Source organism: Schistocerca cancellata, chromosome 8 (assembly GCF_023864275.1).
Source record: "Schistocerca cancellata isolate TAMUIC-IGC-003103 chromosome 8, iqSchCanc2.1, whole genome shotgun sequence".
NCBI lineage: Eukaryota > Metazoa > Arthropoda > Insecta > Orthoptera > Acrididae > Schistocerca > Schistocerca cancellata.
Genome location: NC_064633.1, coordinates 339,955,251 through 339,983,207, shown reverse-complemented (window position 1 = coordinate 339,983,207; position 27,957 = coordinate 339,955,251). Strand labels below are relative to the sequence as shown.

General features: G+C 42.9%; 1 protein-coding gene and 1 non-coding gene across 2 annotated transcripts in view; one reads left to right on the top strand and one right to left on the bottom strand.

The window, feature by feature from the left end:
- LOC126095560 (mucin-2-like) overlaps positions 1-27,957 on the top strand; it is a 155,396-nt gene that overhangs the window by 90,092 nt on the left and 37,347 nt on the right. The window contains exons 4-5 of the mRNA XM_049910338.1: positions 5,115-5,282; positions 8,812-8,990. Coding sequence (XP_049766295.1) covers positions 5,115-5,282; positions 8,812-8,990 — 347 coding nt within the window. The remainder of the gene's footprint in view (positions 1-5,114; positions 5,283-8,811; positions 8,991-27,957) is intronic.
- On the bottom strand, positions 9,667-9,741 carry Trnat-cgu (transfer RNA threonine (anticodon CGU)). Its single transcript has one exon. It is a non-coding gene; the product is annotated as a tRNA-Thr (tRNA).

The following is a 27,957-nucleotide window of genomic DNA, read 5'->3' as shown; positions in this document are numbered from 1 at the left end:
ACATCGGGGTTTGGCAACAACTCTGTCTCACTCCCTTGTCAATTATTGCTTGCCCTTCGAATGACATAACTGCAGCCCGGTTTCTGTACAAGTTGTAGATAAGGTTTCTTTCTCTGTTCTTTAATCCTGCTGGCTTCAGAATTTCTAACAATCTAGTTCAATCGAAATTGTCAAAAGCTTTATCTAAATCTACATGGGGCGATCAAGGAGTTTCTGTTCGAAGGCCGTGCTGTCCAGAATCGGTGTGGTAATCAGGCGAAACCGCCGTGAGCACTGAGGCAATTATCCCACGGACGCATCATGTTGAAAATACCCGTTTGGTAAAACACTGTGTCCTGCTTCGTGAAGAAATTAGTAACTGCTTGCTGCACATCTTCATGCATCTTTTAAGGGACCGAAAGCTTGATAATCTGATGGGGAGAGATCAGTACTACAGCGCGGGTGCTCGAGTGTCTCCCACTTTAGTTGGCTTCCCTTCTACAGTTACGACGTTTGCGATATGGGGACGTGCGTTATCGTGAAGCAGCAGCACCCGTTGGCGCACCATTTCACAACAGTGGCTTTCGACAGACATGCTGCCCCATACACGTTTTTCATTCTCCGATAGATGCCTACAGGTGCTTGCCCTTCGGCAGCTAAGAAAAGAATAACACGTTAGTACTTTTTGGATGCATTCGATAAAAACGTCGATATAGTTCACATTTCCGCGTTTACCGCACACACATCGGAAAGGCACAAATGCTACCTTTTGCCTACATATCGGTGCTTGTATACTCTCATCGAAGTCGTGCTCCGTTGCATACACGACGTAGCAAAGCCCTCAAACGGAAACATTTTTGATCTCCCTTATAGAGTTGCTATAAACATAAGTTTTGCTTTCTTCTTTTCTTCTAAGATAAGTCTTAGGGTCATATTGACTCGCATGTTCCTGCATTTCTCCCTAACCCACACCAATCTTCCCCAAGGTTGGATTCCACCAGTTTTTTTCAGTATTCTGTAAATAACTGGTGCCAGTATTGTGCAACTATAACTTGTTAAACGGATAGTTCGGTAATATTCACACATGTCAGCAACTGCCTTTTTTGGAATTACATTTATTAATTCTTTTTGTAATCCGAGGACACTTTGCCTTTCTCGTAAGTTTTGCACACCATATAACGTTTTTTTGTCTTAAATTATTGTCTGTATCTGCATCAATACTCCGCGAATCATCTAACAGTGTGTGGCACAGTGTACTTCTCGTACCACTATCTGATACCCCCTTCCCTGTTCCATTCGTGAACTGCGCATGGGAAGAATGATTGTCTGTAAACTTCTGCATCAGTTCTAATTTCTCTTATTTTCTTGTTGCAGTCATTTCGGGAGACGTATGTGGAGGAATTAATATGTTGTTCGATTCTTCCCGGAACGTACTCTCTCGGAATTTCAATAGCAAACCGCGCCGTGATGCACAACGCCCCTCTTGTAGCGTCTGCCACTCTAGCTTGTTGAGCATCTGTGTAACGATCTCGCGCCGACATACAGAGCCTGTGGCGTAACGCGCTGCTCTTCGTTGGATCTTCTCTACCTCTTTTATTAGTCCTACCTGGTAAGGTTGACAGAGTGATGAGCAATATTCAAGAATCGATCGAAAGAGTGTTTTGTAAACCACTTCTTTTGTCGATGAATTACGCTTCCTTAAGTATCTTCCTATGAATCACAGTCTAGCGTCTCATTTTTCTACCATTTGTTTTATGTACTCATTCCACTTAAAGTCGGTCCTATACATTTAACGGTATGTATGGTGTACTGGGTACGACTGAAACGATTTGGCTCCTAACCTTCATATTATTTGTTGTTTATAAACCAATCGACGATAGTGATATGTCAAATTAAAGAGCAACGAAACGGCTGTACCACTCTTGTTCCTGGGGTGCAATTTTTACAAAGATTCAAAATCAGAAAAAATCCGTTTTGTTTCAATGATCCCCATACTAGGCGCGGTTGAAACAGTGATTGGAGTCAGTTGATACATAAGCAAATAATACAAAATATAGTATTCCAACATGTTTTATTTACCATTACTTCTAGTTATATGCATAATTATGCCACCATATGACAACATTAATCAGTCTTAATGATTTTAATACTTATAAAGATATTTCTAAATAATAGAATAAAACATTTCATCAATCAAATAAACATAGCCTACAGAATAAATTAAAAGCGAACATTTCTTGAATCAATTAAACATTTAGCCTATGGATCAATCTGAGTAAAGTAAGTCACAGTTGTTGCAAACAAAGTTAAGAACACCTTCTGTGCATTCTTCGTGGGCCCACTGTTTACACGTGGTGCACTGAATCCACCACCTTTCTCGTGATCTGCTCTCTGAATATGTTGGTAAACAAACAATACAGTAGCATTCTTCCTCTTCTGATGACATTTCTTGCTGAGTATTATTTTTTTCGTTTTGAAATACTTTTTTACTTTTTCCTTCATCCAGTCTTATAAGATAATTTCTTAGCCGTGGTCCGTTTCACCCTTGCTTCACGTTCTTTTCTTATCTCTTATTTCTCTGGTGTATCAGTGTAAATTGTAGACTTTCTATTTTTTCGCCATTTAGGCCTATCACATTTCCTCGGGGGAGCCTTCGGTAATGGCCTTACTGCTTCCCGTGTAAATACAATACTTCATTAGAAATTGCTTGTGCACTAGTAGACGGTCTCAATGAATTTTCTTGGATAATAATGCTGCTGCAAAGTCTAAGTGGTGTAGCGCTAGTCAAAGTTTCTTGACGTTCATCAACGTTTTCTTGCTGGATTGTCGGAACAGGTGAGTTATTGATAGCCAGTTGTTGAACCGTTGTCTCTGCTACTGCTGACTCAGCTGTATTTTCGGAATTAGTTCTATCTGTTACAAAGACGGGAGAAAAATCGAGCTCAGTAAACAGCTACCGGTTGTAAGGGTAAATTCCCGTTTTGTGAAAGCCGGCTTGAACGTTGGAAGATGTCAGAGCGAGGGGCATAGCACACGCTACAATCCCCGGAACGTCGTAAATCGATACTGTTTTTCGTGGATGGCTTCGCATCCTCGCATCACAGGTCGAGTTTACAGCCTTCTTCAAACGGCCACATGGAGATCGATCAAGTGGCTGGAGTTTGTGAGAGCAATTGGGAGGGAAGGACAGTAAGAGAATTCCATTGCCCTTGCAAAAGTCCAGTGCGTTAATATGAACATGTGAGGAGTGGTTACCAAGTATGAGTAACACTTTATGAGACGGAGATACATTTGCGTGCTTCTTAAAATGTTTCAGGAAATTCATGTACGATTCGTCCTGCATCCAACCAGAGGGATTTGCAGTTCCAGTAGACCCTACTGGCCCATCTCTAACAAAATGGTCGTGGCAATGCACTCGAGGAAAAATAAGGAAAGGAAGAATACCATAGCCAATGGCGTTTGCTGTAAAACTTACTGTCACAGAAGTACAGTTTTCAGCTGAATTTACTGAACCTACTTGACGAGCACCATGTCTTGCTATCTGGTTTTTGAATGGTTGTAATGACTCTTTCATCGGTGTCTTGCGGTTCAAAATTATGACGGTCCACGACAATGGACAAATTGTCATAGAAAGCCTCGACTTTAGTTTTATTAAAGATAGTCGCCCTGGACAGGCTTGTAGCTTGCCCGGACAGTTCAGCGCTTCGTCTCATAAACATCCGAAACCATTCCTCACCAGCCATTTCGTTGTCGTACCAAGTTCGAGGTCGTGATAAATTATACTTAATGGTAAGTTCGTAAGCCAATTTCTCACCTCTTTCTTAGATAGTCCAAAATATATATCTGCACATCGAATTAAATATTTTGATAATTCTTGCTCTTGTTCTTCATTTAAAGCTCTGTTGTGTGCTTTATATCCCATACCTTCATTGTTCTCACCAGACGCATCTCGCTTTCGATTCAAATGACTCGAAGCACTATGGGACTTATCATCTGAGGTCTTCAGTCCCCTAGAAGTGGAACTATTTAAACCTAACTAACCTAAGGACATCACACACATCCATGACCGAGGCAGAATTCGAAACTGTGACCGTAGCAGCAGCGCGGTTCCGGACTGAAGCGACTAGAACCGCTCGGCCACAGCGGCCAGCCTCTCTTTCGAATATATCTCAGTAGAGAACGGTGGTTTATTCCAGGCATGTCCACTGCTTTTCGTAGTGAGTTTCTTCATATGCATCTTTATACCTCGACAAATCAATCTGCCCTCTGGATGTCTTTCTCACCCGAGCTCTAGGCATCTACAAAACAAAACAAAAATAATATACTGACTGTTTCAACCGTACCCACGAAAATTGGTTCAACCATCCCCAGCCCCACCTTTGGCAAAAAAAAAAAAACAGTTTATAGTACTAGTGGTAATAATAACACTTTAAAATTAGTCATTATTCCGAACTCTACAAGCTACATAAAAGTCACAGACATTCAATATTTTGAGTTGTATAAAATACACAATATTAGCATAAATGTCAGACCAAAAATACTTAACCTTTGGCTATTAAAATACAATAGAGCCTACTGTACGTGACGACAGTGCGCAGGGTGCGGCGCAACAATGAGATTCGTGTCCAGCCCTGTCGCCCGCTTCGTTGTCCCATTACACCCCCCAATCCCTACAGAGATATTTACTTTATTTCAACCGTCCTATGTTTCAATCGTACCGAGGAATTTGTCACCAGTGCTATTCTCGCTTGGATATCAGTCTACTCCAGGGGTCTTTTTTGGACTTAGGTCTTCCACAGCTCTCTCAAATTCTTCTCGCAATATCATATCTCATCTTTATATCCTTTCTATCTTCAATTTCATTTTCCTTTTATGGCCGTTCTACACATTTTTCCACCTTTCTGCTTACCCTTCTTTGTTTAGCACTGGCTTGCCGTCTGAGCTCTTGATGTACGTCAGTATTCTATTTTAAAACCTGTGATTTGCGTTCTTGTGTTGTTACTGTTGTTTTGTTCTATGCAAGGGTGCTGATAACCCGGCAGTTTGACACCTAAAAACAATCGTCACCATCATCATGATTTGGGGACAGGGTGGCAGTTATAAATGGCGACGGGTGCCCGTGGCTGTGTTCGCAGGAGGCGTGGGACATCGCTCGCAAGGTGTCGTGCGCCACGGCCAGCCTGCAGGAGAAGACGGTGCTCTTCCGGCCGTTCGTCGTCGACATGCTCGAGGTGGTCTCCGTGCCGGTGACTACGGGCACCGTCGACTGCTGGATGGACATCCGCCGCGGCTACTTCCCCAACGTGAGTAGCTTACCTTACCCTGTCCAACCCCACCCCACCCTCCCACTCCACTGTCTCGAGACGCCACTTGCATTCTCGTATTTGAAAAGCTATTTCTATGGCGTCTCTGGCAGATTAATGAAATGCGCGTTGAATAACTCATGGCTTCATTTGTGTAACATCACAAAGCGCCATTATCATAATTCTTACCATTGCAAAATAGTTGATAACTCGTATGTCACACTGTTACGGATTTGTTTCTTTAAGAGGAATTTCCTGTTGTGGACTCTAACCAAATACTCCAATCCAGCAGGTGAGGATCCAGGGTTGGGTTCGGGGGTAAGCGATGGTGTCACATTATCTTACTTCCTCACCCTCCACCCCCACCCACCCCCCCAAATACGTAATTCCCTGACATCATTTTTTTATATGCGACAAATGCGCAGTAGAATGGATTTTTCACTCTGCAGCGGAGTGTACATGAATAACCAATCACTGAGCTACCTAACAACGACTCACAACCCGTCCTCACCGCTTTATTTACACCAATACGTGATCTCCTACCTTCCAAACTTCACAGATATTCCCCTGCGAAACTTGCGCGACTGGCACTACCGGAAGAAAGGATACTGCTGATACATGGCTTAGCCACAGCGTAGGGGATTGTTTCCAGAATGAAATTTTCGCACTGCAGTTGAGTGTGCGCTGACACGAAACTTCCTAGCAGATTAAACTACTGCCGGACCGGGATTCAAACTCGAGACCTATGCCTTTACTCAAGCACGATTCACGACCCCTCCTCACAGCTTTACTTCCGCCAGTGCTTCGTGTCATTCATGCTGGAAACATTCCCTAGGCTGTGGCTAAGCCATGTCTTCGAAATATCCTTTCTTCAGAGTGCTAGTCTCGCAAGTTTCGCAGCAGAACCTCTGTGAAGTTTGGAAGATAGAAGATGAGGTTTCCAGTCTCTCCTACAATAATGGGAATAATTTTAAATCACTATAGTCCACATGATTGTCCTGAAAGATTTACCAACTCTTTAGATAATTAAGATAATTATGATTTATTGCTCCGTCTCAGCTGCACATTTTTCATTAAATTAAATGTTTTGATCACTCTGTATCATCTTCAGATCCAAGTACTTGCGTCCTTGCCTACTCAGAACCACATGTCAGAGTACTGACAGTACTCTCATATATGGTTCTGAGTAGACTAAGAATCAGTTGAACTAAATGACATTTACAATAATGTCAAGATGCACAGATTAGAATGGAAAAAGAAAAGAAAAGAGAATGCGGGAAGCGACAATCCCATAGCGCCGCGCTGCTGGCAACCAGCACAGCACGTGTGTTAGGTGGAATAGCTGCCACACAGGGGGCAGTGCATTTAGTTTCAGCAGCGCAGAATTCGTTTCTGAGAGGCTTACAGCAAAGGAACATGCGAACTGGTTCACGAAGACATTTTCAGTGCCTGCGACAGCGTCCATAGCCCACTTTACTGCTAGGCAAATAACTGTGTGCACTCGAGCTCTCGAGTAGTTGAAGTAGCTGAGAGCCGAGAGATACACAACGCAAATGTACATATATTCTGAAAACTGGTGGATGCAAAGCTGTAAGTCATACTTGGGTAGCTCAGCCATACTGCACTTGACCGCTAGAGGCACAGGTCCTAGATTCGAGTCACGGTCCGTCAGACACATTTAACGTGCCAAGAAGTTTCAAATGAGCACAAACTCCGCTACACCTTGGATATACATTCTAGCTGGCTACTCTCTGGATTTAGCAGCGTTTCAAATTCTCATTGTTATTCAAGTTAGTGTTGCAGGTGCTTAGCTCGGTAACAGCTGCTGAGTATTCTATAACGCAACGGCTGTACCAATAGTAAGAAGAAATTTTTTTGACAAACTAGCATTACCATTTTTACCGAGGGAACTAATATAAACTTTTAGTACAGGGAATGCAAAAGAGCAATATTTAAAATTCTGAAGATAATTCTCATTTATTGTTCCGTCTCAGGTGCACATTTTTAATTAGATTACATGTTGCGATCACTCTGGATCATCTTCAGATCTAAGTAGTTGCGTCAGCAACTCGTCTTGTCTGCTGAGAACCACATATCAGAGTACTGACAGTACTATCAAATGTGGTTCTGACAGGACTAAATTCTCAGAAGTATGTCGATACTGGAGAGATATTGGTCCTGGGAAATCCAAGGCCATATCGTAATCTTTAGAGTCGTTCCTCAGATTAGCCAGGACTACAAAAAGAAACGAGACGGTCTTTAGTTTATATATGTAGAGAGAGAATATTTAACAAAATATTTTTATTTACTTACTAAAACATAACTAAAACTTAAATTTCATGTCTGCATGCAGTAACGTTTGTCCATTATGATTTGACGGATGATGCAAGCAGTTGATGTTCAAATGTCAAAAGATATTTTTTATGCTATATAATTACAATTTAACAAGTTTCAGATTTTTTACTTTCCTTGTGCTGTGAAACCTTGCTTCTTGCTGAATTTCATGATTCTATGTCAACGGGGGGAACCCTATAGCTTTTGATGAATGAGTCTGCGAATATCAAAATATGTGATATAAATGGCCGAATGTTTTGACTGCATTGACTTAGAAGCTTAAATTTTATACACCGCCAAGGGACAACAGACCTTAGTATAGTAACATCAATCTGAACTTGATACGCCAAACTGTTCCAGAGAAAAAGGGTCTCGACAGACGATCAGACAGGCAGATGGATAAAAAATGAAAAGAAAGTATTTTCCGTGTGATAGAATTAACAATTTTCGGTTTTTTTCCTTGACGCGTGCCAAAACCTTACTTCTTGCCAAATTTCATGATTCTAGGTCAACGCGAAGTATCCTACAAGTTTTGATGAGTGAGTTTTCGAGTGTCAAAATATGTGACGGAAAAGGCCGTATCTTTTTATTACATTGACTTAGAAGCTTACAATTTTTACACCACCAAGGAACCATGGACCTCATCACTTGAGATAAATTTGAGGTTGCTGCGCCAAACTGTTCCAGGGAAAATGGTCTTAACAAACGAACAGATAGAGTAATGGATAAGAAAAATGACAAAAAAATATTTTTTCGTGTGATATAATTTCAGATTAGCTATTTTCGGATTTTTTCTCCTTTACTTGTACCGTGAAACCTTGTTTCTTGCCAAATTTTATGACTCTAGTTTAACGGGAAGCACCCTGCAGGTTTCGATGAGTGAGTTTGAGAGTATTAAAATATGTGGCGTAAATGGCCGTATCTTTTGATTGCATTGACTTAGAAGCGTAAATGTTTTACAGCGCCAAGGGACCGAAGATCTCAGTATGTGAGACAAATTTCAACTTGATATGTCTACCCGTTCCCGGGTAAAAGGGCTATTAACAGTAAGACAAACAACAAAGCTATTCTACAGGTGTCCATTTTTTACAGACTGAGGCAAGGAATCCTAAAAATGAATAGAGATTAACCGTCACGGTATGAGAGAGTAGTATTAGGCGCGAGAGCCCGCCGCTTAGTGAACATTGTTTTGCAGACGTCTCCGCTCGGGGAGATCATCAAGATTGGGGAGCCGCTGACGGTGCTGGTGTACATCAAGGACAGCGAGCGACGCTACGACGTGCGCGTGCGCGACTGCTGGGCCTACGACAGCGAGGACTACGAGGCGGCCGACACGCAGAAGCTGCAGCTCACCGGCCCCGACGGCTGCCCAAAGTGAGTCACTCACGTCCAACGTGTCAAATGTTTTGCTCGTCTTTCGCACGACTGTAGAACATAAGTAGGTGTAACAAATGTTACTATAGTACGAGGCACTTATCAAGCACTTTCGAGAAACCGAGGTTCGAGTCCTGTTGTTGTAGAACTTCTTTTCTTTTTATTGTCAATTCGTGCCCCTGGTCCCATATAGGCAGGGGAGGAGGGGGGGGGGTGGAGGAAGCTGTCAGCAGACATAAGCCATACGAGAGTAAAAATTTTAAGCTTATTATAAAATTGGACGCGACGGTTGATAAAATGAATGTTGACACAATAAAAAGACAATTGTCATTTGCATAACTCAAAATATAAAAGGCTGATTAGTTGATAAATTAAAATAAAATATAAAAGACAAATGGACAGATGGACAGTCGCATAAGTTGAAAGGTTAAAAACTGGTGTGTTGACTGTTAAAGACGGAGACGCAGTAAACTGAAGTGATGGGTCGGTGTAGACTACTAGGAGAGGGGTACGTGTGAACGTAGCAAAATTGGAAATTCGTGGTAAGCTTATATAGAGATGGTGTCTGTTCTTTCGGACATGACCTGCAGCCATATATAACGAAATTAGAAGTGTATTAATACCTTCAGCTGCTGACGGGCGTTGATATATATCAATGGAGACACGTGAAATTGTGTGCCCCGACCGGGACTCGAACCCGGGATCTCCCGCTTACGTAGCAGACGCTCTATCCATCTGAGCCACCGACGGCACAGAGGATAGTGTGACTTCAGGTACTATCTCGCGCACGCCTCCCGCGAGACCCACATTCTCACCTTGTATGTCCACACACTACATTCGTAGTGTCCCACCCCAACACACTCATTACTCGTGGAAGACATTCTTACCAAGTCTCGTAAGAGTTCGGGGAATAAGTGTGCATCCGCACACAGTGACATACTTATATATCAACGCCCGTCAGCATCTGAAGGTATTAATATAATCCTAATTTCGTAATAGACGGCTGCAGGCCATCAATGGTGTCTGTTCTTTCGGACATGTATATAAGTATATAATTCTGGCAATACCGGCCATGACCTTCTTCTTCTGTGCGGATGCACACATATTCTCCGAAATCTTACGGGACTTGGTAAGAATATCTTCCACTAGTAATGAGTATGTTGAGGTGGGACACTACGAATGTAGTGTGTGGACATACAAGGTGAGATTGTGGGTCTCGCGGGAGGCGTGCGCGAGATAGTCCCTGCAGTCGCACTATCCTCTGTGGCGTCGGTGGCTCAGATGGATAGAGCGTCTGCCATGTAAGCAGGAGATCCCGGGTTCGAGTCCCTGTCGGGGCACACATTTGCACCTGTCCCCGTTGATATATGTCAACGCCCGTCAGCAGCTGAAGGTATTAATATAATTCTAATTTGTGGTAAGGTCTTATGGGACGAAACTGCTGAAGTCATCGGTCCCTAAGCCTACACACTACTTAAACTAACTTACGCTATGGACAACACACACACCCCTGCCCGAGGGATGACTCGAACCTCCGACGTGGGGAGCCACACGGACCGCGACAGTGTGCCTCTGACCGCGCGGCAACCCCGCGCGGCTGCGAACGTAGCTGTCGGGGTAGTGCATAGGAGATTGTTTGTGTGGGCGGATGTTTGGAGGAGGGACGCTGTTTCTGACCGAGCCTCACAAGCGACTTTCTGCTCAAAATCGACGACTCGAAGTGGATGCGCCTTTCGTGTCTGCGTGTAAAATCAGCAACCAACCACGACGCAAGTATGTCTATGACATCAGTGACCTGTACATTGAGCTGACTGTGGCGTTCTAAATTTTCGAGTATGGAGCACGCTGCGCATGCGCAGAGACAAGGGGCTATGGCGACGACTGCTAACATCGGGAGCTGTAACCTGTTCTGCTTGAGCTCACACTCCTGTCATAGAAATGGATTTTGTACTTTCGTGTCTTCTTAATCTTTCTTGTGTTATGTGCTATGTTTTCATGGCGCATTGAAAAGTTACACAAGATCCTCGTATTTTTCCCTGCTAGTGTTCTACAAGAGAAATGACGTATCTGAAAGCAAAAAGTTACCTTTTACAGACAAAACATCTACGTTATGTATACATAAGAAAGCAAATAGATAAATGGTTTAATGAAAATTATTTGAATACTGAGAAAATCAGGGCTATTGGACGAGAAAAATAATTGTCACTGTTATTTAGCACTTAGCAAGAAAACAAGATACAAAGGATAAAGCAAAAGGGCGCTATTTACTGTGTTCTACATATTGTCTGATGTGTTTGCTAGTATATATTTTTTCGAGCAAATAAGTTTATATGTTCTGAAGTGTTGGGACGACACTTTCCCTATTCTTTCAGTTCTCATGAGTGTGAACAATTTACCACATGACCTTTGACAAGAACTTTCACTGTGAATGCTGCTTTGGTCGTTAATACACACTGTTGCCGTTGCTTGTTCCTACATTTTATTACCATTCTATAATTTTTCCGTAAAAAGGATAGTCTCTCATAATCTCGTTTTCAACACACAGGTGCCACACTGCTCGGCAGACAGCTCTCGCAACACCGGCAATTTTGATGCTAACGTGTGCTGTATATGCAAATGATTACTCAAAACAGACAAGACTCAGCACCGGAACAAAACGCCAGGGGCGCTGCAGTAGACACACTTGTCGCGAGAAGTCAACTGAGGCAGGAAAGTCGACCGTGTAAAAGAGAGCTTAGGATACGGCTGGAGAGGAGTGGAGAGGAAGTAAGTCCTGACAGGGAGGAGGTGAAGTGGGTTCATCTGTTAGGACAGGTATATATCAAGGCTGATTTGATGAGCGAGTAAGGGAAGGAGATTAAAGTTTCGTTGGGAGAGGACGTGGAAGATGTGGAGGTGTAGTGTTGGAGGAAAGTGGTGACAGAGGCGCTCGGTGAGCAGGGGCAGGGGAGGTATGGGGGGAAACTAGGGGGTGGTTAGTGTCGAGTTTACGGGTAACATAGGATATTCGGAGGTGCTCAAATAGAGGCGTAGCTTCTAGAATTTTATAAGCTAGTGAAGGATGCGGCTGAAGGAGCGTAAGGGAAACCGAAAGGCTAGGCGGAGTGCATAGCGTTTGAGACTTGTAGGGCGTTATAAAAAAAAGTGAGGAGCAGAAGTCCACACCACATTTACATAGCAGAGAATGGGCCGGATCAGAGCTCTATAGGTGTGGAGTCTCGTGCAAGGGTGCAAGCCCCATTTTCGGCTGGTTAGTAGTTTTTGTAATTTTAATCTAGTGTGGACTTTCTGTTGAATGGATAGTAGATGGAGCTTCCATTTAGTCGGCGATTAAGTGTTAGTCCGAGATATTTTAGTGCGGCAGCTAACTTGTAGAACTTCGTTCTTATGAGCCAAACATGCCAGCTGACTGTAAGTGGGGTAGAGGGAATTCCAATTGGGGGTGGAGGGGATTTCCAGTTCCATTATTTGCCTGATCACCAAGATGAACCTCCCAAAATCCTTGGTCGGTTTGGAGGAATCGATCTATTTTAATTTATTTCTGGGACAATGTTATCCATTGTCTTGTGTGATTGTGTGTGGCACCATACGAGAGCGCCACTGGTCGTGGGGCGGTGTCAAGCCCCTTTTACACGAGCGACTTTCTCGTCTCAATCGACTACTCGTGGGCAAGTATTGGGAGACAATTATTGAACTATAGGAAATCAAATACTGAACGGTTTGCGTTAGGACGTTCAAATTGCACGGTTGGCCGCGGGGCATGATGGGAATTAGTATGGTGTGGTTTAGCGACAAAACCTACTTTCATTTGGATGGGTTCGTCAACAAGGAAAATCGGCGCATTTGGGGGACTGAGAATCAGCATTTTGCGATCGAGAAGTTTCCTCACTCTCAACAGGTGACTGTATAGTGTGCAATGTCCAGTCACGGAGTAATTGGTGCGATATTCCTTGATGGCACAGTGACTACCGAATGTTAAGTGAAGATTTCATCCCAATTATTCAAAGTGACCCTGATTTCGACAAGATGCGGTTCATGCAAGACGGAGATCGTTCTCATCGAAGCAGGAGAGTCCTGGAGGTGCACTCTGGTGACTCTGGGGTACCGAGAGGCCACTAGCATGGGCCTCGATTGGCCGCCATATTCTCCGGAACTGAACACATGCGACTCCTTTTTGTGGGGCTATATTAAAGACAAGGTGTACAGCAATAGCCCCAAAACCACTGCTGAGCTGAAAACAGCCATTCAGGAGATCATCGACAGCATCGATGTTCCGACCCTTGAGCGGGCCATGCAGAATTTCGCTATCCGTCGGCACCACATAGCCAATGATGACAGGCATATCGGACATGTCATAACCTAACTTCGAATGTTTGTAGTGACGTTTACATGCTGAAAAAAGTGTGTGCACGCCGTAGTTTTTAACTAAATTGCTTTTTTTTCATATAGTTCAACAACTGTCAGCCTGTAAATGTAATGCAGCGCCACTGGCGTTTTTTTCGTGACTGATGAGTCTCGCGTCTTACGAGTGATCGTTTTCGTTTATAGTTGAGCGCCAAATTTGCTTGTCTTGTGAGAACTGTCTACTGTGTAGTTCTACGGTGCACGAGGAGTTATGAGAGACCATCTTTTTCATGAAGAAATCAAAATATAGTTACAGAATGCAGTAACAAACAATGACAGTAGAGTTTATTAATGACCAATGTAAAATCCGTAGTGGATGTTCTTGACACAAAACTGAGAATTGAAAGAGTAAGAAAAGTGTCGTACAAACATTGCAAAACATCTACAGTGATCAGCTCAAAAAATATATGTTTACGAATAGTCACACAATAACCACCTTTATATAAGAACGTAGGCTTCCGCGGCCGGTGTCATAGTGATTCAAATTCTTCTGCGTATTATGCCGCGTCATTGCTAAATTTCCCTTATATTAGAGGGCCAATTAAAAGTTTTACAACAGTGACGTGAGACACTGATAGTCTGTAAAAAATAGAAGCACCCATCCCCATGCAAAACCAGTCGTGCCCTGATGAAGGCCGTTGCAATTCGGCCGAAACGTCGGCTTTAGTTTATTATTGTTGTTAGTTTTTAGCAGTGACGCAGCATAATACCCAGAAGAATTTTAATCACAACTTATTATAACTTTTTCTTTCTTTTCGTCCTTGCTGAGAAAAACAGAAGAAATATTTCGTCTTACGGAAGACATCGTTTGTTTAGTTTAATTTTTGCTTACCAAAAGATGTTTCAGCAGTTTTTGTGCTACATTCAGTGTGATTTTTGTATTTTTCACTTTGAAAGTTATTACGATGTGGCAATATTTAAATTTCAGTTTAAAGTTATTTATACTCGCATATACGAGATTTTTAAAAAATAATGACCTGATTTCATAACTCAATATTTATTGATGAAAACATACTACAAACATTTGACGAATTGCATGATATTCACAAAATTTTAAAGTTTTAACTATGTTATTACAAATGCTCTATGTCTACACCACCACCAGCACGAACAGCATCTAGACAATAGCAAAATTCGACATAAACTTTACACAATAGAGGTCTATCGGTTTTTACAGAAGTTACTGCGGCTGTTACTCTGTTCTTCACTTCTGCTGTGTTAGGAGGTAAAGAGGAGATGAACACACTTTCGCCGGCCGGAGTGGCCGTGCGGTTCTGGCGCTACAGTCTGGAACCGAGCGACCAGTACGGTCGCAGGTTCGAATCCTGCCTCGGGCATGGATGTGTGGGATGTCCTTAGGTCAGTTAGGTTTAATTAGTTCTAAGTTCTAGGCGACTGATGACCTCAGAAGTTAAGTCGCATAGTGCTCAGAGCCATTTGAACTATTTGAACCAACACACTTTCCTTCAAATATCCCCACAAGGAAAAACCGCCTAGGGTCATATCTAGCGAGCTTGGAGGACAAGATTGCAGGGCAACGTCTCAGGGTCCCGTGCGCCCTACCTAGCGTTGAGGCGGAGTGTCATTGACAAACTAATGTTTGTTGTGGCAGTGTAGTGGAGCTCCATCCTGTTGGAAAATCAAGTCATCGGAATCCTCCTTAAGTTGTGGAAAGAGATAATTCTGCAGAATTTGAAAATAACTCAACGCTGGGTATGCCGCACGGGACCCCGAGACACTGCACCGCATTCTTGGCCTCCGAGGCCGCCAGACTTGATCCCATGCAATTTTTCTTGTGCGGGTATGTGAAGGAAAGTGTGTTCATCTCCCCTTTACCTCGTGACACAGAAGAACTGAAGAACAGAATAACAGCCGCCATAACTTCCGTAAAAGTAGATATATTGTGTAAGGTTTACGCAGAATTTAGCCATCTTCTAGACGAGGGGCGGGCAAACGTTGCACGCGGCTCATGAGCGCACAGCGCTGCACGTGTGCTGCTCGCGTGCAGGCGTCGACCGGGGATGTGGCGACAGCCGGCAGGTTGCGGCAGTGTAGTGCCAGCCTAAGCTGCGGACGTTGATGCGAAGCGAGCACTATGTAGTGAACGTTGTATTTCAAGAAACGGAGAAGTGGAGATTTGCTATCTTTTAAAAAGTAATGGGAGAATCATTTTTTCTTTGTGCAAAAACGTGAAAATTCGAAATGTTTAACATGTGGCAGTATTCTCGCTGGTCAACGGAAGATGGGGAATTGACTGAGCTTAAGAAGAGCGATCTGAAGATACCAGATGAATCTGTCGTAGTTGGCCGGCCGGAGTGGCCGAGCGGTTCTAGGCACTACAGTCTGGAACCGCGCGACCGCTATGGTCGCAGGTTCGAATCCTGCCTCGGGCATGGATGTGTGTGATGTCCTTAGGTTAGTTAGGTTTAAGTAGTTCTAAGTTCTAGGGGACTGATGACCACAGCAGTTAAGTCCCATAGTGCTCAGAGCCATTTGAATTTGTCGTAGTTGCTGTTGTCACGAGAGATCTGCGGCTTTCTCTCGTCATGTCTCTCATCAAACTGATTTAACATTTTATGGAGCACTGTTTTCAAGTTTTCAGGACGACAACAATAATAGCCCAGCGGTATGTGCAAGTTATAAGACTGCGCTTAATACAGCGAGAGCTGGAAAACCATGTGCTGAATTAATAAGTCTCGGTTAAGAGCAAACATCAGTGATGAAATTTTACGTAACTGTTTGTGTTTGTCTGTACGTAGAAATTTTGTTCCAGATATTAAACGTATTGTAAACTCCACCTGTGATAATTAAATAAAACGTATCGTAGGTAATAGGTACTCTTTCAAACCATGATTTCTTTCAAGCACTCCTACTAACCTTATTCATTCACTCAATAAAGCAAGCTAGGAAACAAAACGCATTACAGAGGAAGGAGCGGACAGAAGGTATGGTGGGGATGGGAGATAGCGGGTGGCCAGCTTGCCCCTGTGTGCACGCGGAACACCTGTTAACTGCACGCGTGCAAGTGCACCGCACATGTGCAGGATTCCTGCCCGCCCCTGTTCTAGACGTTGTTCGTATTGTTGTGGTGGACACATAGACCATTAGTAGCATAGCTAAAACTTTAAATTTTGCATTTTGTAATTCAACTCATGTTTTAGTATGTTTTTATCAATAGATTGGAGTTCTGAAATCAGGTCATTGATTTTGGAACACCGTATATAAAGAAGTGATAACTGAACGTCAGTTTTTTTTTCCCTTGGTTAACATATACATGGTCGCTGAGCTGCCCCTTCCGATGTCGTTTTATGCAACTCGCAATGTTATATCTGGTCTCCGTAAACCAACTGTGAGATATTCCATTTCCCCCGCTCGCTACGCGCACACTTTCGGTCCTACAGAAAAAATGAACAGGTCCCTTTAGTAGGAAATTTTGTACTGCAATACTTTCCTCTAGAGGCAGCAGTTTGTGTTATTCAGGAAAGACATACAAAAGTGAGCTGCAGACGCGCCCCCACACTCACATTCAGACCCCACTGGTCAGTATTTCTAGTATGTTATTCGTGGCACTTCCGCCCACCGCTGCACTTACAGTTTCCCACATTCGACCTTTTTTGGTCTTCATTGACTGGCTTCATTACTCCACCTGTTTAGCAGAGCACTAAAAAATTGTAAAATTGATGTTTATGTAAATTTTACCTAATATTTTTATGAATTTTAGCAGCATAAAATAAACAATTACATCATTGTATTCCTCAAGGTTTCTGACTACGAAACTACTGTACTTGTAAGGGTTAAGTTCGGATCGAATTGTCGACGTAATTAGTTTTAGCGTAACGTTTACAAAAGTCGTTTTTATTTCATTACCCTCATGGGTACGAATAAATTAATAATGTTAACGAAAAGCCAATTATGCTGGTGCCGTAATAGTCCAATCAATAGAGACCAAAAGAGGTCGAATGACGGGAATAGTCCGTGTAGTCGGAAATTTTTGTACATTGGTAGAAGGGAATGTCACGTACTACATACTAGAAATTTTGACTCGTGAGAGATGAGTAGACGAATGTTGTGATGGAGGTGCGTTTGAAGGTCACTTTGTACGTATTTCTTTAATTACTAGAAAACTGTGGCCTCCAGTGAAAACATGTCCCGGTACAAAATTTAACTACATTAAATTTCCTACAAAAAGGTTCATTTTTTCTGTATACTAATAGTTTGCGCGTAGCGAGCGAGTGAATATGAAAAACCTCGCAGTTGATGTATGAAGGCCAGATATAGCATGTCGGGTTGCATAAAACGATATTGATAGCAGCAGGTGAATCACCTTGTATATTTAATGACGCATGTTACATGACTGAGACGTGAATTATTATACGTGTATGCTATGGCGATAGCTAGGACTAGAATACTAGCTTGAAAAACATATTGTTCTTTACTTTTACATTTGCTATACACGACACCAACAAGCTATTTTGTGCTGGTAGCTTTTTAATTACCACACAAACAACAAAACGGTTTCTGTTCTTCTGATTTCATTACTTTTTAATATTCTTAAATGTTCTGCATATCTGGTTCTGAAGTTCTAGCATGTTTGGCCCACATACTTGTAAACAATTAACCTGACGTTGCAGTCAGTCTATACATGTGGCTCAGCCATGTAGGAACTCTAGAATTTGATACACACAATATTTACGAACATTGAAAAGCGAAGCGATGCCTCACACTCAACAATAGCGGACCACTTAATGGCACGTAATAATCACACAAAAAGCTTGGAAACCGATTTGAAAATTCCTAAAACTAGCAAGACTAGCAAAAAAATTAACAACAGAAGAGAATAACCGTATATAAAAATCAGTGTCCCAAGGAAAAAAGTGCTCTAAATAAATAGACATCATTCTGCAGTAAAATACTACTTTCCACTATAGAAGAACTGTATAAATAACCAGATCTTACACCTCACCCCCCCCCCACGCACACACACAGTAAATATATAATAAATGCTAATAACACTTCGAAATTCGCGCAGCACCTTTCAAATAACCGCACAACGAATGAACTTCATGCAAACCGCGATAACACGGTGGATGACGAATGAAATATCATGTTTTTATGAGAAATATAAATGCGTGTACAACCATCAAAAGGTCCATTAACAAAGAATATAAGTGCCTTAACAAATCGAATATGGGAGTAACAAGTACACACGTTAAAAGATCTCAAGTAAAGGTCTAAATAACGCTATTTTAGGTCTGAAATAAATGAAAAACTTAAGTATAGAAACCGTTTTGTTGTTGGTTATAAAGCTACCAGCAGAAAAAAACTTGTTAGTGTCATGTAATATTTGTTTACCAAACCGTGTCTCTATTATGTAACATGTATCATTAACTATATCTGTAAAGCAACGAAAAAGATCGACGCCTAAGTATCACTCCTTTATAAAGACAACGACTTCAGGCTGAACCATGAAAAAAATCCCACTGATGGTGGCATACAATTGCTGAAACATGTTTGAATAAAGAGAAATTAAACAAATGGTGTCTTTAAGGTGAAATGTCTCTCCAATTACGTCAAACAATATTTCGGAGGCAATAAACAGCACCTTTTACTTCATCCTTTGTATCTTATTCACATCTACAGCTACATCAATACTCCGCAAGCCTTCCAAAGTGTGTGGCGGAGGGTACTTTTGGCACCACTAACTGTCAATGTCCCTCTTCCACTCACGATGATGAATGATTGTCGGTAAGCCTCTGTATTTGCTCTAATTTGCCGAATTTTCTAGTCGAGATCGTTTCGCGAGCTGTACATGCAGGGAAGTAATATATTGTCTGACTCTGTCCGCCCCCGGTAGCTCAATGGTAAGCGCGACAGACTGTCAATCCTAAGGGCCCGGGTTCGATTCCCGGCAGGGTCGGAGATTTTCTCCACTCAGGGACTGGGTGTTGTGTTGTCCTAATCATCATCATTTCATCCCCATCGACGCGCAAGTAGCCGAAGTGGCGTCAAATCGAAAGACTTGCACCAGGCGAGCGGTCTACCCGACGGGAGGCCCTCGTCAGACGACATATATACATATATGTCCGACTCTTCCCGGAAAGTACTCTCCGGAAGCTTCAATTGTAAATCTCTCCGTTATGCATAACGTTTCTCTTATAAACGTCATCCACTAGAGTTTGTGGAGTGTCTCTGTAACGCTCTCGCGCCCATTAAACGGTCCCGTGACGAAACGCGCCGCTCTTCGTTGGATCTTCTCTATCTCTTCTATCAGTCCTACAGTCCCATATTGATCAAGAATGGGCCTACTCAAGAATCGGTCGAACAATCGCCTTGTAAGACACTTTTTTAGTGGATGAGTTACATTTCCTTAAGATTCTTCCTAAGAATCTCAGTCCGGCATCTGATTTTCCATTTGTTTTATGTGATCATTCCACTTAAGATCGCATTGGATAGATGCTCCTAGATATTTTACGGTAGATACTGTTTGAAGCAATTTGTGGCTTTCTTTTCCTCTGCATGCGCAATATGTTACATTTCTTTACGTTCAGGGTCATCTGCCAGTTGCTGCTCCATTCATCAGTCATCTGCAGCTCATTCGGCAAAACAATACTGTCTGCTTGTGTTGCTACTTTCTTATAGACAAATACATCACCTGCGAACAGTCTTAGAGAGTTTCCGACGCTCTCTGCTACATCATTTATATACTTTGCAAACAGTATCGTTCCTATCACACTCGGAAAGTACCTTTACATCTGTCGATTTTATTCCGTTAAGAGCGACATGTTGAGTTCCATCTGCAAGGGAGTCTTGAATCCAGTCCCATACTCGGTAAGTTCGTTTTTTTTTCACGAAACGGCTATGCGTGACGGTGTCAAATGCCTTCCTGATGTCCAGGAACGCAGCATCAACCTGAACGCCGTTGTCTACAGCGCTATGGATCACATGAAAAATGGAGCGAATTCAATTTCGCAACATCTCTGTATGGGAGAATCCTTGATGATTTTTATACATGAGATTTTAGTTCTCCAAAAACGTCGTAATTCTTTAGCAAAAAACACGTTTCACAATCCTATAACAGAATGACGCCACCGATATAGGCCCATAATTATGTCCATCAGACTCACGATCCTTCTCCAAAATGGGAATGACCTGCGCTTTTCTCCAGTCGCTAGGTGCCTTTCGTTGCTCCAGCGAACTATGATAAAATGCTGTTAGAATGGAAGCAAGTTCTTTCGCATAATCTTTGTAGAATCTTAGAGGTATCTCATTTGGTCCGTATTTCTTTCCATCGCTAAGCGACTGTAGTTGCTTCTCTGTTCCGCGACCACTTATCTTCCATTTTGCAAATACTGTGCCGCTGTATCCTCTATTTTGGCAGGCAATTCGTCTCTAATCCCAAGGGTGGGTTCCTCTAACCTAAAAACAGAACCATGTTCACACAACACATACTCCTCTACCATATTAGCCGCTTCCTGCGTGCAGTGCACGCCTAGCTTATTAAGGGGAACGTTACAATTCTGCACTCACCAGCGGAGATCGAGAAATTTGTAGCCGGTACCACTGCAAAATCGTCTGAGTGTCTGGTTTAGATCTTCTTCCACTCTGCTTCAAACCAGAGCAGCGCAACCGACTCTCGGTATGATGCTATAAATACCGAGCTTATCCTGCAACCCACATACGATGCTAGCTGCCTTCACCAAATCCAGCATCTGGCGAAAGTAACCAAGGATGGTCTCAGAACTCAAGCGGTACGCACCATTCGTGGTGACATGTGTCACTATTTGCAGCTGGTTGCACCCAGCATACTCGATAGCCGCTGGCACAGCCTCCTCCAAATCTTGGACGAGGCCCTCCGGCAAGCAAACCAAGTGTACTCTGGCATTCTTTCCCGCCCTGCCTGCTATTTCAAAGAGGGGCTACATTACCGACCTAGGTTGTAGCTGTCAGTGACTAGCATAACTGTCCTCTGCAGTTGACAGGACTGGGCAGGAAAACCGGCCGCTGGTCCAACAGGAGACGCATCCCGTGCTAGCCCAGAAGTATTAACAACACTGGGCAGCAACCCGTACCTGTTGATAAGATGTAAGGAGCCAGCCATGCAGCCCATTTCCTCTTTCGCCTTCCGCGTGTACCCACCAGTGTTCGCCACTCACTCTCGTTTGACGACTGTTCGGTCAGATGTAGCATATTGGAAGACACGGCAACAACCAGGTCACCAGAGGTTCCAACGGCACCAGATGTCGCTGCAACTTTGAGCAGCAGCCACAAACCTGTCGACTGTGGCCAGTGCAGCTTCCAGCTGTTTACAAACAGCAGTCAGTTCTCCTTGTGTCCGCTCACAACAAGCACAGCACCTATCCATATCGTACTGTGTAAAAAATAAAATGTATAAGATCTCAAAAAATACAAACAAAGCAGTCAAGAGTAACTGAGAAAGTACGAGCAGATCTATGCAAAAGTAAAATTACCTGACTGTGGCACTACTGAGTTTCGAATGTAAAAAATACAAACGAGGAGAATAAAAAACAGTAAAACCTACTCTGGACAGTTCTCAATACGGCGTAAGACCGCAAGATCCACACGTTTTTCAAACAGAAATAAATTTCTCTACTGAAAATTCTTGTCTCAACAGTCACTTTTTACTTGAAACTCTGTTTATACAAAAGCTACTGCAGAAAAACAATACAAAGACACAAAAGCACTGATCTTAACTGTATGCTGTGTACTAACAAGATAACACGAGATTAAAATGGAGTCACGTAATGTGGTGCTTCTGGGGGCATTGAGCTAACCGAGAAAGTTGCCCTACACAAAGATATACACTAAAATTTACGCAAAAAACTTAGGGGAAGTTAATAAGCACTAGTTTATTTGTAAGTAAATTAGAATCCCACTAAACTGAACGATGTATAGAAACTGCGTACAACCGTTAAGCTACTGCTAATCTCCGCTCTACTAGGAGGCTTGTGCTCTTAAATGCCAAATAATGTCGAAAATTATTTTTTCCATTATTAGACCTCACTTTATCACTATTTCAACAATTTTAATTAAAAATAACGTTTATGTATTTAAATCCTTATTTATGCATTGTGTGGACATTTCTGTGTCCAAGTATTGTAAAATGTAAACTTTTTCTTTTCAGCTATTTCGTTTCTCGTCTAGGAGAATGCTAATAGGAGGAATAGCAGACCGTAGTGCAACCTTCACAGTCTGACAAAAGTACAAAAACTATTACTGCGCAGTGCGAGAATGTCAACTTTCGATGTTAACTGGCAATACCATAGTCCCCTGCCCCTGTGCACTTGCCTAGTCTGTACCATACTCATCTTAGAACTCTACACACTCAGCACAGGCAAATGATCACTAACGTAACTGTCGGTTGGCTGCTGATATACGAGGGTTGGAACTTAAATAATGGCAACTATTTATTCACAACCAATACAAAATAGTTACATGTTTGCACCTGTTACTGTCCTTCAAAGTAATCACCAGCGTTGTGTAGAACCCGTTGCCAGTGATTTGGGAGACGTAGTATACCGTTAGCAGAGCCTGTTCTGTCGATGGTGCGAATGGAGCGGTCTACTGCCTGTCGAATTTCTGGAACAGCTCTGAAGCGAATGCCACGAAGTGGTTCCTTCATCTTCGGAATCAAATCAAAGTCACAAGGACTTAGGGGAGTATGGTGGATGGTACAGTGCTTGGCAGTCCCATCGACCGAACAGTGCAGCCACAGTTTGCGCTGTATGCGCCCGCGCATTGTCATACAAAATGCGCATAGTGTGTCGTCGCTTCTTTCGCAGGTGATGCTCCAAAAACGAAAAATAATACTGTGCAATGACGGTCTGCCGTGGAGGAATGTAATGCGTTAGGATAACACCATCACAGTTGTACACGAGTACCACCATAACTTTAGACCGCTCCATGCGCACCATCAACAGAACAGGCTCTGCTAACGGCACACTACGCCTTCCACATCGCTGGCAACGGTTTCTACACAACGCTAGTGACTACTTTGAAGGACAGTAACAGGTGCAAAAATGTAACTCTTTTGTATCGGTTGTGAATAAATAGTTACCACTATTTAAGTTCCAACCCTCGTACATGCAAGCACGTGGCGCGTAGCCACAACGAATAGCCGATTTTGACCAGAAAGTCGCTCATGTAAAACGAGCTACACAGCAACTGTCTAAGGCGGCAGACTAAGCGTCTGGCCGCAAGGTTGTTAGAAATTTAAAATCTGGTCACATAATTTTTATAGTCTTCTGCATCAACTATTAACAATATAATCAAACAGTCCAGACTGCGTAAAATATTTTATTTTAAAAACTCTCAGACCATCACATACTCCTTTCTGGCCGCTGGAGCTGGTAGCATGGAGCACCAACTGCTCTTCGCTGCCATCTACATCCACATGCATACTCCGCAAGCCACTGTATGGTGCATGGCGGACAGTACCACGTACAACTACTATTCATTTCGTTGCCTGTTCAAGAAATGTTGAAATGTGTGTGAAATCTTATGGGACTTAACTGCTAAGGTCATCAGTCCCTAAGCTTACATACTACTTAACCTAAATTATCCTAAGGACAAACACACACCCATGCCCGAGGAAGGACTCGAACCTCCGGCAGGACCAGCCGCACAGTCCACAACTGCAGCGCTTGGACCGCTCGGCTAATCCCGCGCGGCCATTTCCTGTTCCACTCTCATATGGAATGAGAGGGAAAACGCCTGTCTGTACGACTCCATGCGAGCCCTGATTTCTCGCACATTATGTTTTTGATCCTTACGCGAGATGTACGTTGATGATAGCAGAATCGCTCCGCAGTCAGCTTCAAATCCCAGTACTCTAAATTTTCTCAACAGTGTTCCAAAGAACGTCACTTTCCCTCCAGGAATTCCAATTTGAGTTCCCAAAATATCTCTGTAGCACAACTGGCGTTCAGTAAGTAATGCAACACTTTTTTTCTGAAAGGAAGTTGGTTTTATTCGGGATTTTTCAACATGATCGCCATTCAATGCAACGGTCTTAACGCTACCTTACTAGGAGGGCCAGTTTGCCATCGTGGTACCACTCCACTGGCCGGCTTCAGAGCCAGCGTCTTGCTACAACAATAACCTCCCCATTAGCCACGTACTGCTTCCTGTGGGGTGTATTTTTCATTGAGCCAAACAGATGGTAGCTGTTTATAGTCTTAGGCGGCAAGTAATATCTCAGACAGACCCTTTTGAGTACCCCAACTGGTGGACAAGTATGTCATCACTACCAAAAGAGACGTCCACTTGAGCAGCGAGGTATTTCATTGTGAACTGTAGGCAGTGCTGTTTTTCTGGCGGAACGCTGGGGGATGCGTACCCCTAAACTTTTTCGTCGACAAAGTAACTTTTTTACGATGTTGAGAACTTGGAAGAGTGCCAAAGATTCATTTCACAGACGTAAATTGTTTACTTCATTTTTAGTGTTGGTAATTGCAATACGAACGATACCAGTGCAGTTTTTGGTGGGAAAAGCGATGCCATTGACTGTTTCGAGCATTTATAAGCTGTGGCAACCGTTCTAGACTACTGAATCGCTGGCAGCCAGTTCGGCAAGCATGTAGTGCCCTCGCCCGCTACTAGTGGCCGACGGTAGTGCTAAACGGATATGCGTACGCTCAAACGCTGAGCTACCGATAGATGTATGGTCCCGCTACAATGATCCTTCGCGATTCACTGCCATCTTTGTTTTGTTGTTCTTTATTCGTTTGCGTTTGCAGTTTCGTTCTTGTCGGTTGTGCGAAGTTTTACAGTGTGTCCTGTCTTTCTTTGCAACTTGTAAGTTAAGTTGGAGGTGAGAGATTAGCAGAAAACTAACAAACTATTTTACTTGTTCTCCTGCATCTAAAAAACCAAAAACTGTCAATAATTCGTGTGCAAGTGAAAAGCCAGGAAGTTCAACATCAGTGAATGACGAAAGTGAAACTGTAAACCTGAGCACTGAACTTACGTGTGAAAATGCAGTGAACGGACCTGTGCATGATAGAAAACTAAATGATCGTCCAGAATGTTAGACTTTGGAACAAGAAATCGCATTTTGTGAGAAATATGACTGGTTGATGGTTTCAAACAAAAAACTTGGCTGCAGAATTTGCAAAGAAGTAGGAAGTTTAGGCGTATAAAGAAATAAACAAGGCATGAAGATTGCACAGCCTTGGGGTACAGTATATGTCATCTTCAGGTAGTTCCAGAAGAGAAGAAATGGTTTCTTTGCGTAAAGTCAACTGAAGAGTCCGATACCATTTTTTTGTCAGTTCGACATGTTGATGACGTCATGGCTAAAAGCAGACAGGTGGTATCCCATGTTTCAGTTATAAGTGATTTTCGCTGCATTATATCCAATGTCGGAGTAACCTCAAACTTTCTTTTTAGAAAAACAGCACTGACTGTAGGTCACCTCGAATGAGAGTGTTCGCACGTTCCAACGTTGCAGGGCTCACGGCTTTGTGCAGCCGCCCAGCATACAGGAAATCGGACAGATCTGCGCAGTGTTGCTGTGATGACAGATGCCTCGCCCAACGACTCAGGGCCTTTGTTCACTGCCAGGTCTCCGTTGACATGCTGCAGGCGCCTCCGAATATCTGCGATGCTCTGGTTTTCCTCCGAAAGAAACTCAATGACAGCTCTCTGCTTGGAACTCACCTCCTTTACAAATGTCATTTTGAAGGCTACATATAGTGCCACCACCTAGCAGAACTTCATGAAACTACAGGGGTTAAACAGGGGATATTCCACTATGTCCCTCAACAAATCCCGCTTTTTTTTCAGCCGAAATAAGTCGAGAAAACAAAGGTATTGCATTACTTATTGAACGCCCCTCGTACCTATATGTTGATCGTGCCAACACTAGCATCGCTGCAAAGAATCACAGTTCCTCGGAAAGAGACAACAATAATAATAGTATAAAAATATGTAATAATGACAGTCATACTGGCACATTTGTGGCGAAATTTAATCGGGTTGTAATAAGGAATGGTAATAAAATGAACATGATATGCACGCATGCATATTTGCATGGGTCTATTGCAGTGAAGTCATAAATTGAACTAAATTTAAAATACGCGTACATAACGATAAATAAATGTTCATTTCCTCATAGTATCTCATTATACCCCGGATACATAGGTCGGGGCAAATAAGAGTGGCTCAGTGAACAGAGTTCCAGGGTACGAAGAAACAGCAGAGTAATGGAAATATAGTACTAACCTGATTACAGAAGACGTTAGAAGTGACCATTCATCTCTTGGCACTTTTGGGCACTGGTCAGCAAGTTGCTGGAGGCGAATCGAAGCTGGACCGCTTGAGTTTCTCCAGTCTCGTCCGAAATGTTCTTGAAGATTATGAGTGTTGTTGCGATCCACCTTGAATTTGAGGGCTCAAAAACAGATCAGGTGATCAAGGTGGCCAGCTAGGGCCTCGATCAGACTGACCTCTACTGACAACTCTTTCAGCACTTGAAGATTGTGTAAATGTGCTCCAAGGTTCAGCCAGCTGTGTGGGCAGTTGTTCCATCCTATTGGAAGTAATTGTAGGACTTTCCCTCCTCCGTTAATGCTGCCACAAATGCTTTCAAAATGTTGGAAATGTAACGCGCTGAAGTCAGCGTCTGATGAAGGAAGATGGGACCAATAACGCAACATGCATACACTGCACACCAAACCCAAACCTTTTGATCATCCAGCGGTCTTTCTAGGAAGTTACGTGGATTCTCTGCTGCCCAGAACCTCTGATTCTGTGAGCTGACATAACCACTCAGGTGAAATCAAGCTTTATCAGACATACAGAACAGATCTATGTCCAAGCCATTCATTGTGATCTCAGTTAACAGTCACTCACAAGATTGGAGGCGCTGAGGAGCATCTGCTGGTTTTAATCATGAACAACAGACACTCAGTAAGGATGCATGTGTAAGTCCAGGTCTGAGGTGTACACATTCCGCTTTTAACCTGCCCTGCTTGCTTGTTAGCTAGATGGGCAGGCTGCCGCATGTTGCCAGCGTGCTTTACTCCAAGTCAAGCTATGCCCAACCCAACAAGCTAAAGGAATCTTGCCTTCCTGCCTGTCTTCCCGCTGTGCTTCCCTGCGCAGTAGGTATTTCTGTACGCTTTCATTATATTGTTATGAGTAGGGTATAGATGATGTTGAAAAAAAATTTTTTTACCCGAGTATCACAACACGAGGCTCCAGAAAAATGTGTTCATGTTGGGTCGTTGTGGGCCAGAAAACGGTAGATTTTATCTGCCCTCTTTTTCCTCTTCGGCGGATTATTTGTTTATTTCGGTAGGAAAGGTTTTCTCTGCAACTTCATCCTCTTTTGACTAGTCCTGCCTATTCTCAATTCGAACCATCACCAAGTCACCTCTAATACATGTTTTCTGTAGCCAGTAGAACCGTCTCCGAAAGTCGATGTCTTTTGCACTTAGGCCTAAGTACCTGAAAATGTCTATTATATCGCAACGTCAACTAAAATAAGGTTTTGTATGTCTAGTTCCTGTGACCTTAGTGTGTTTCAGCCAAATATGACACC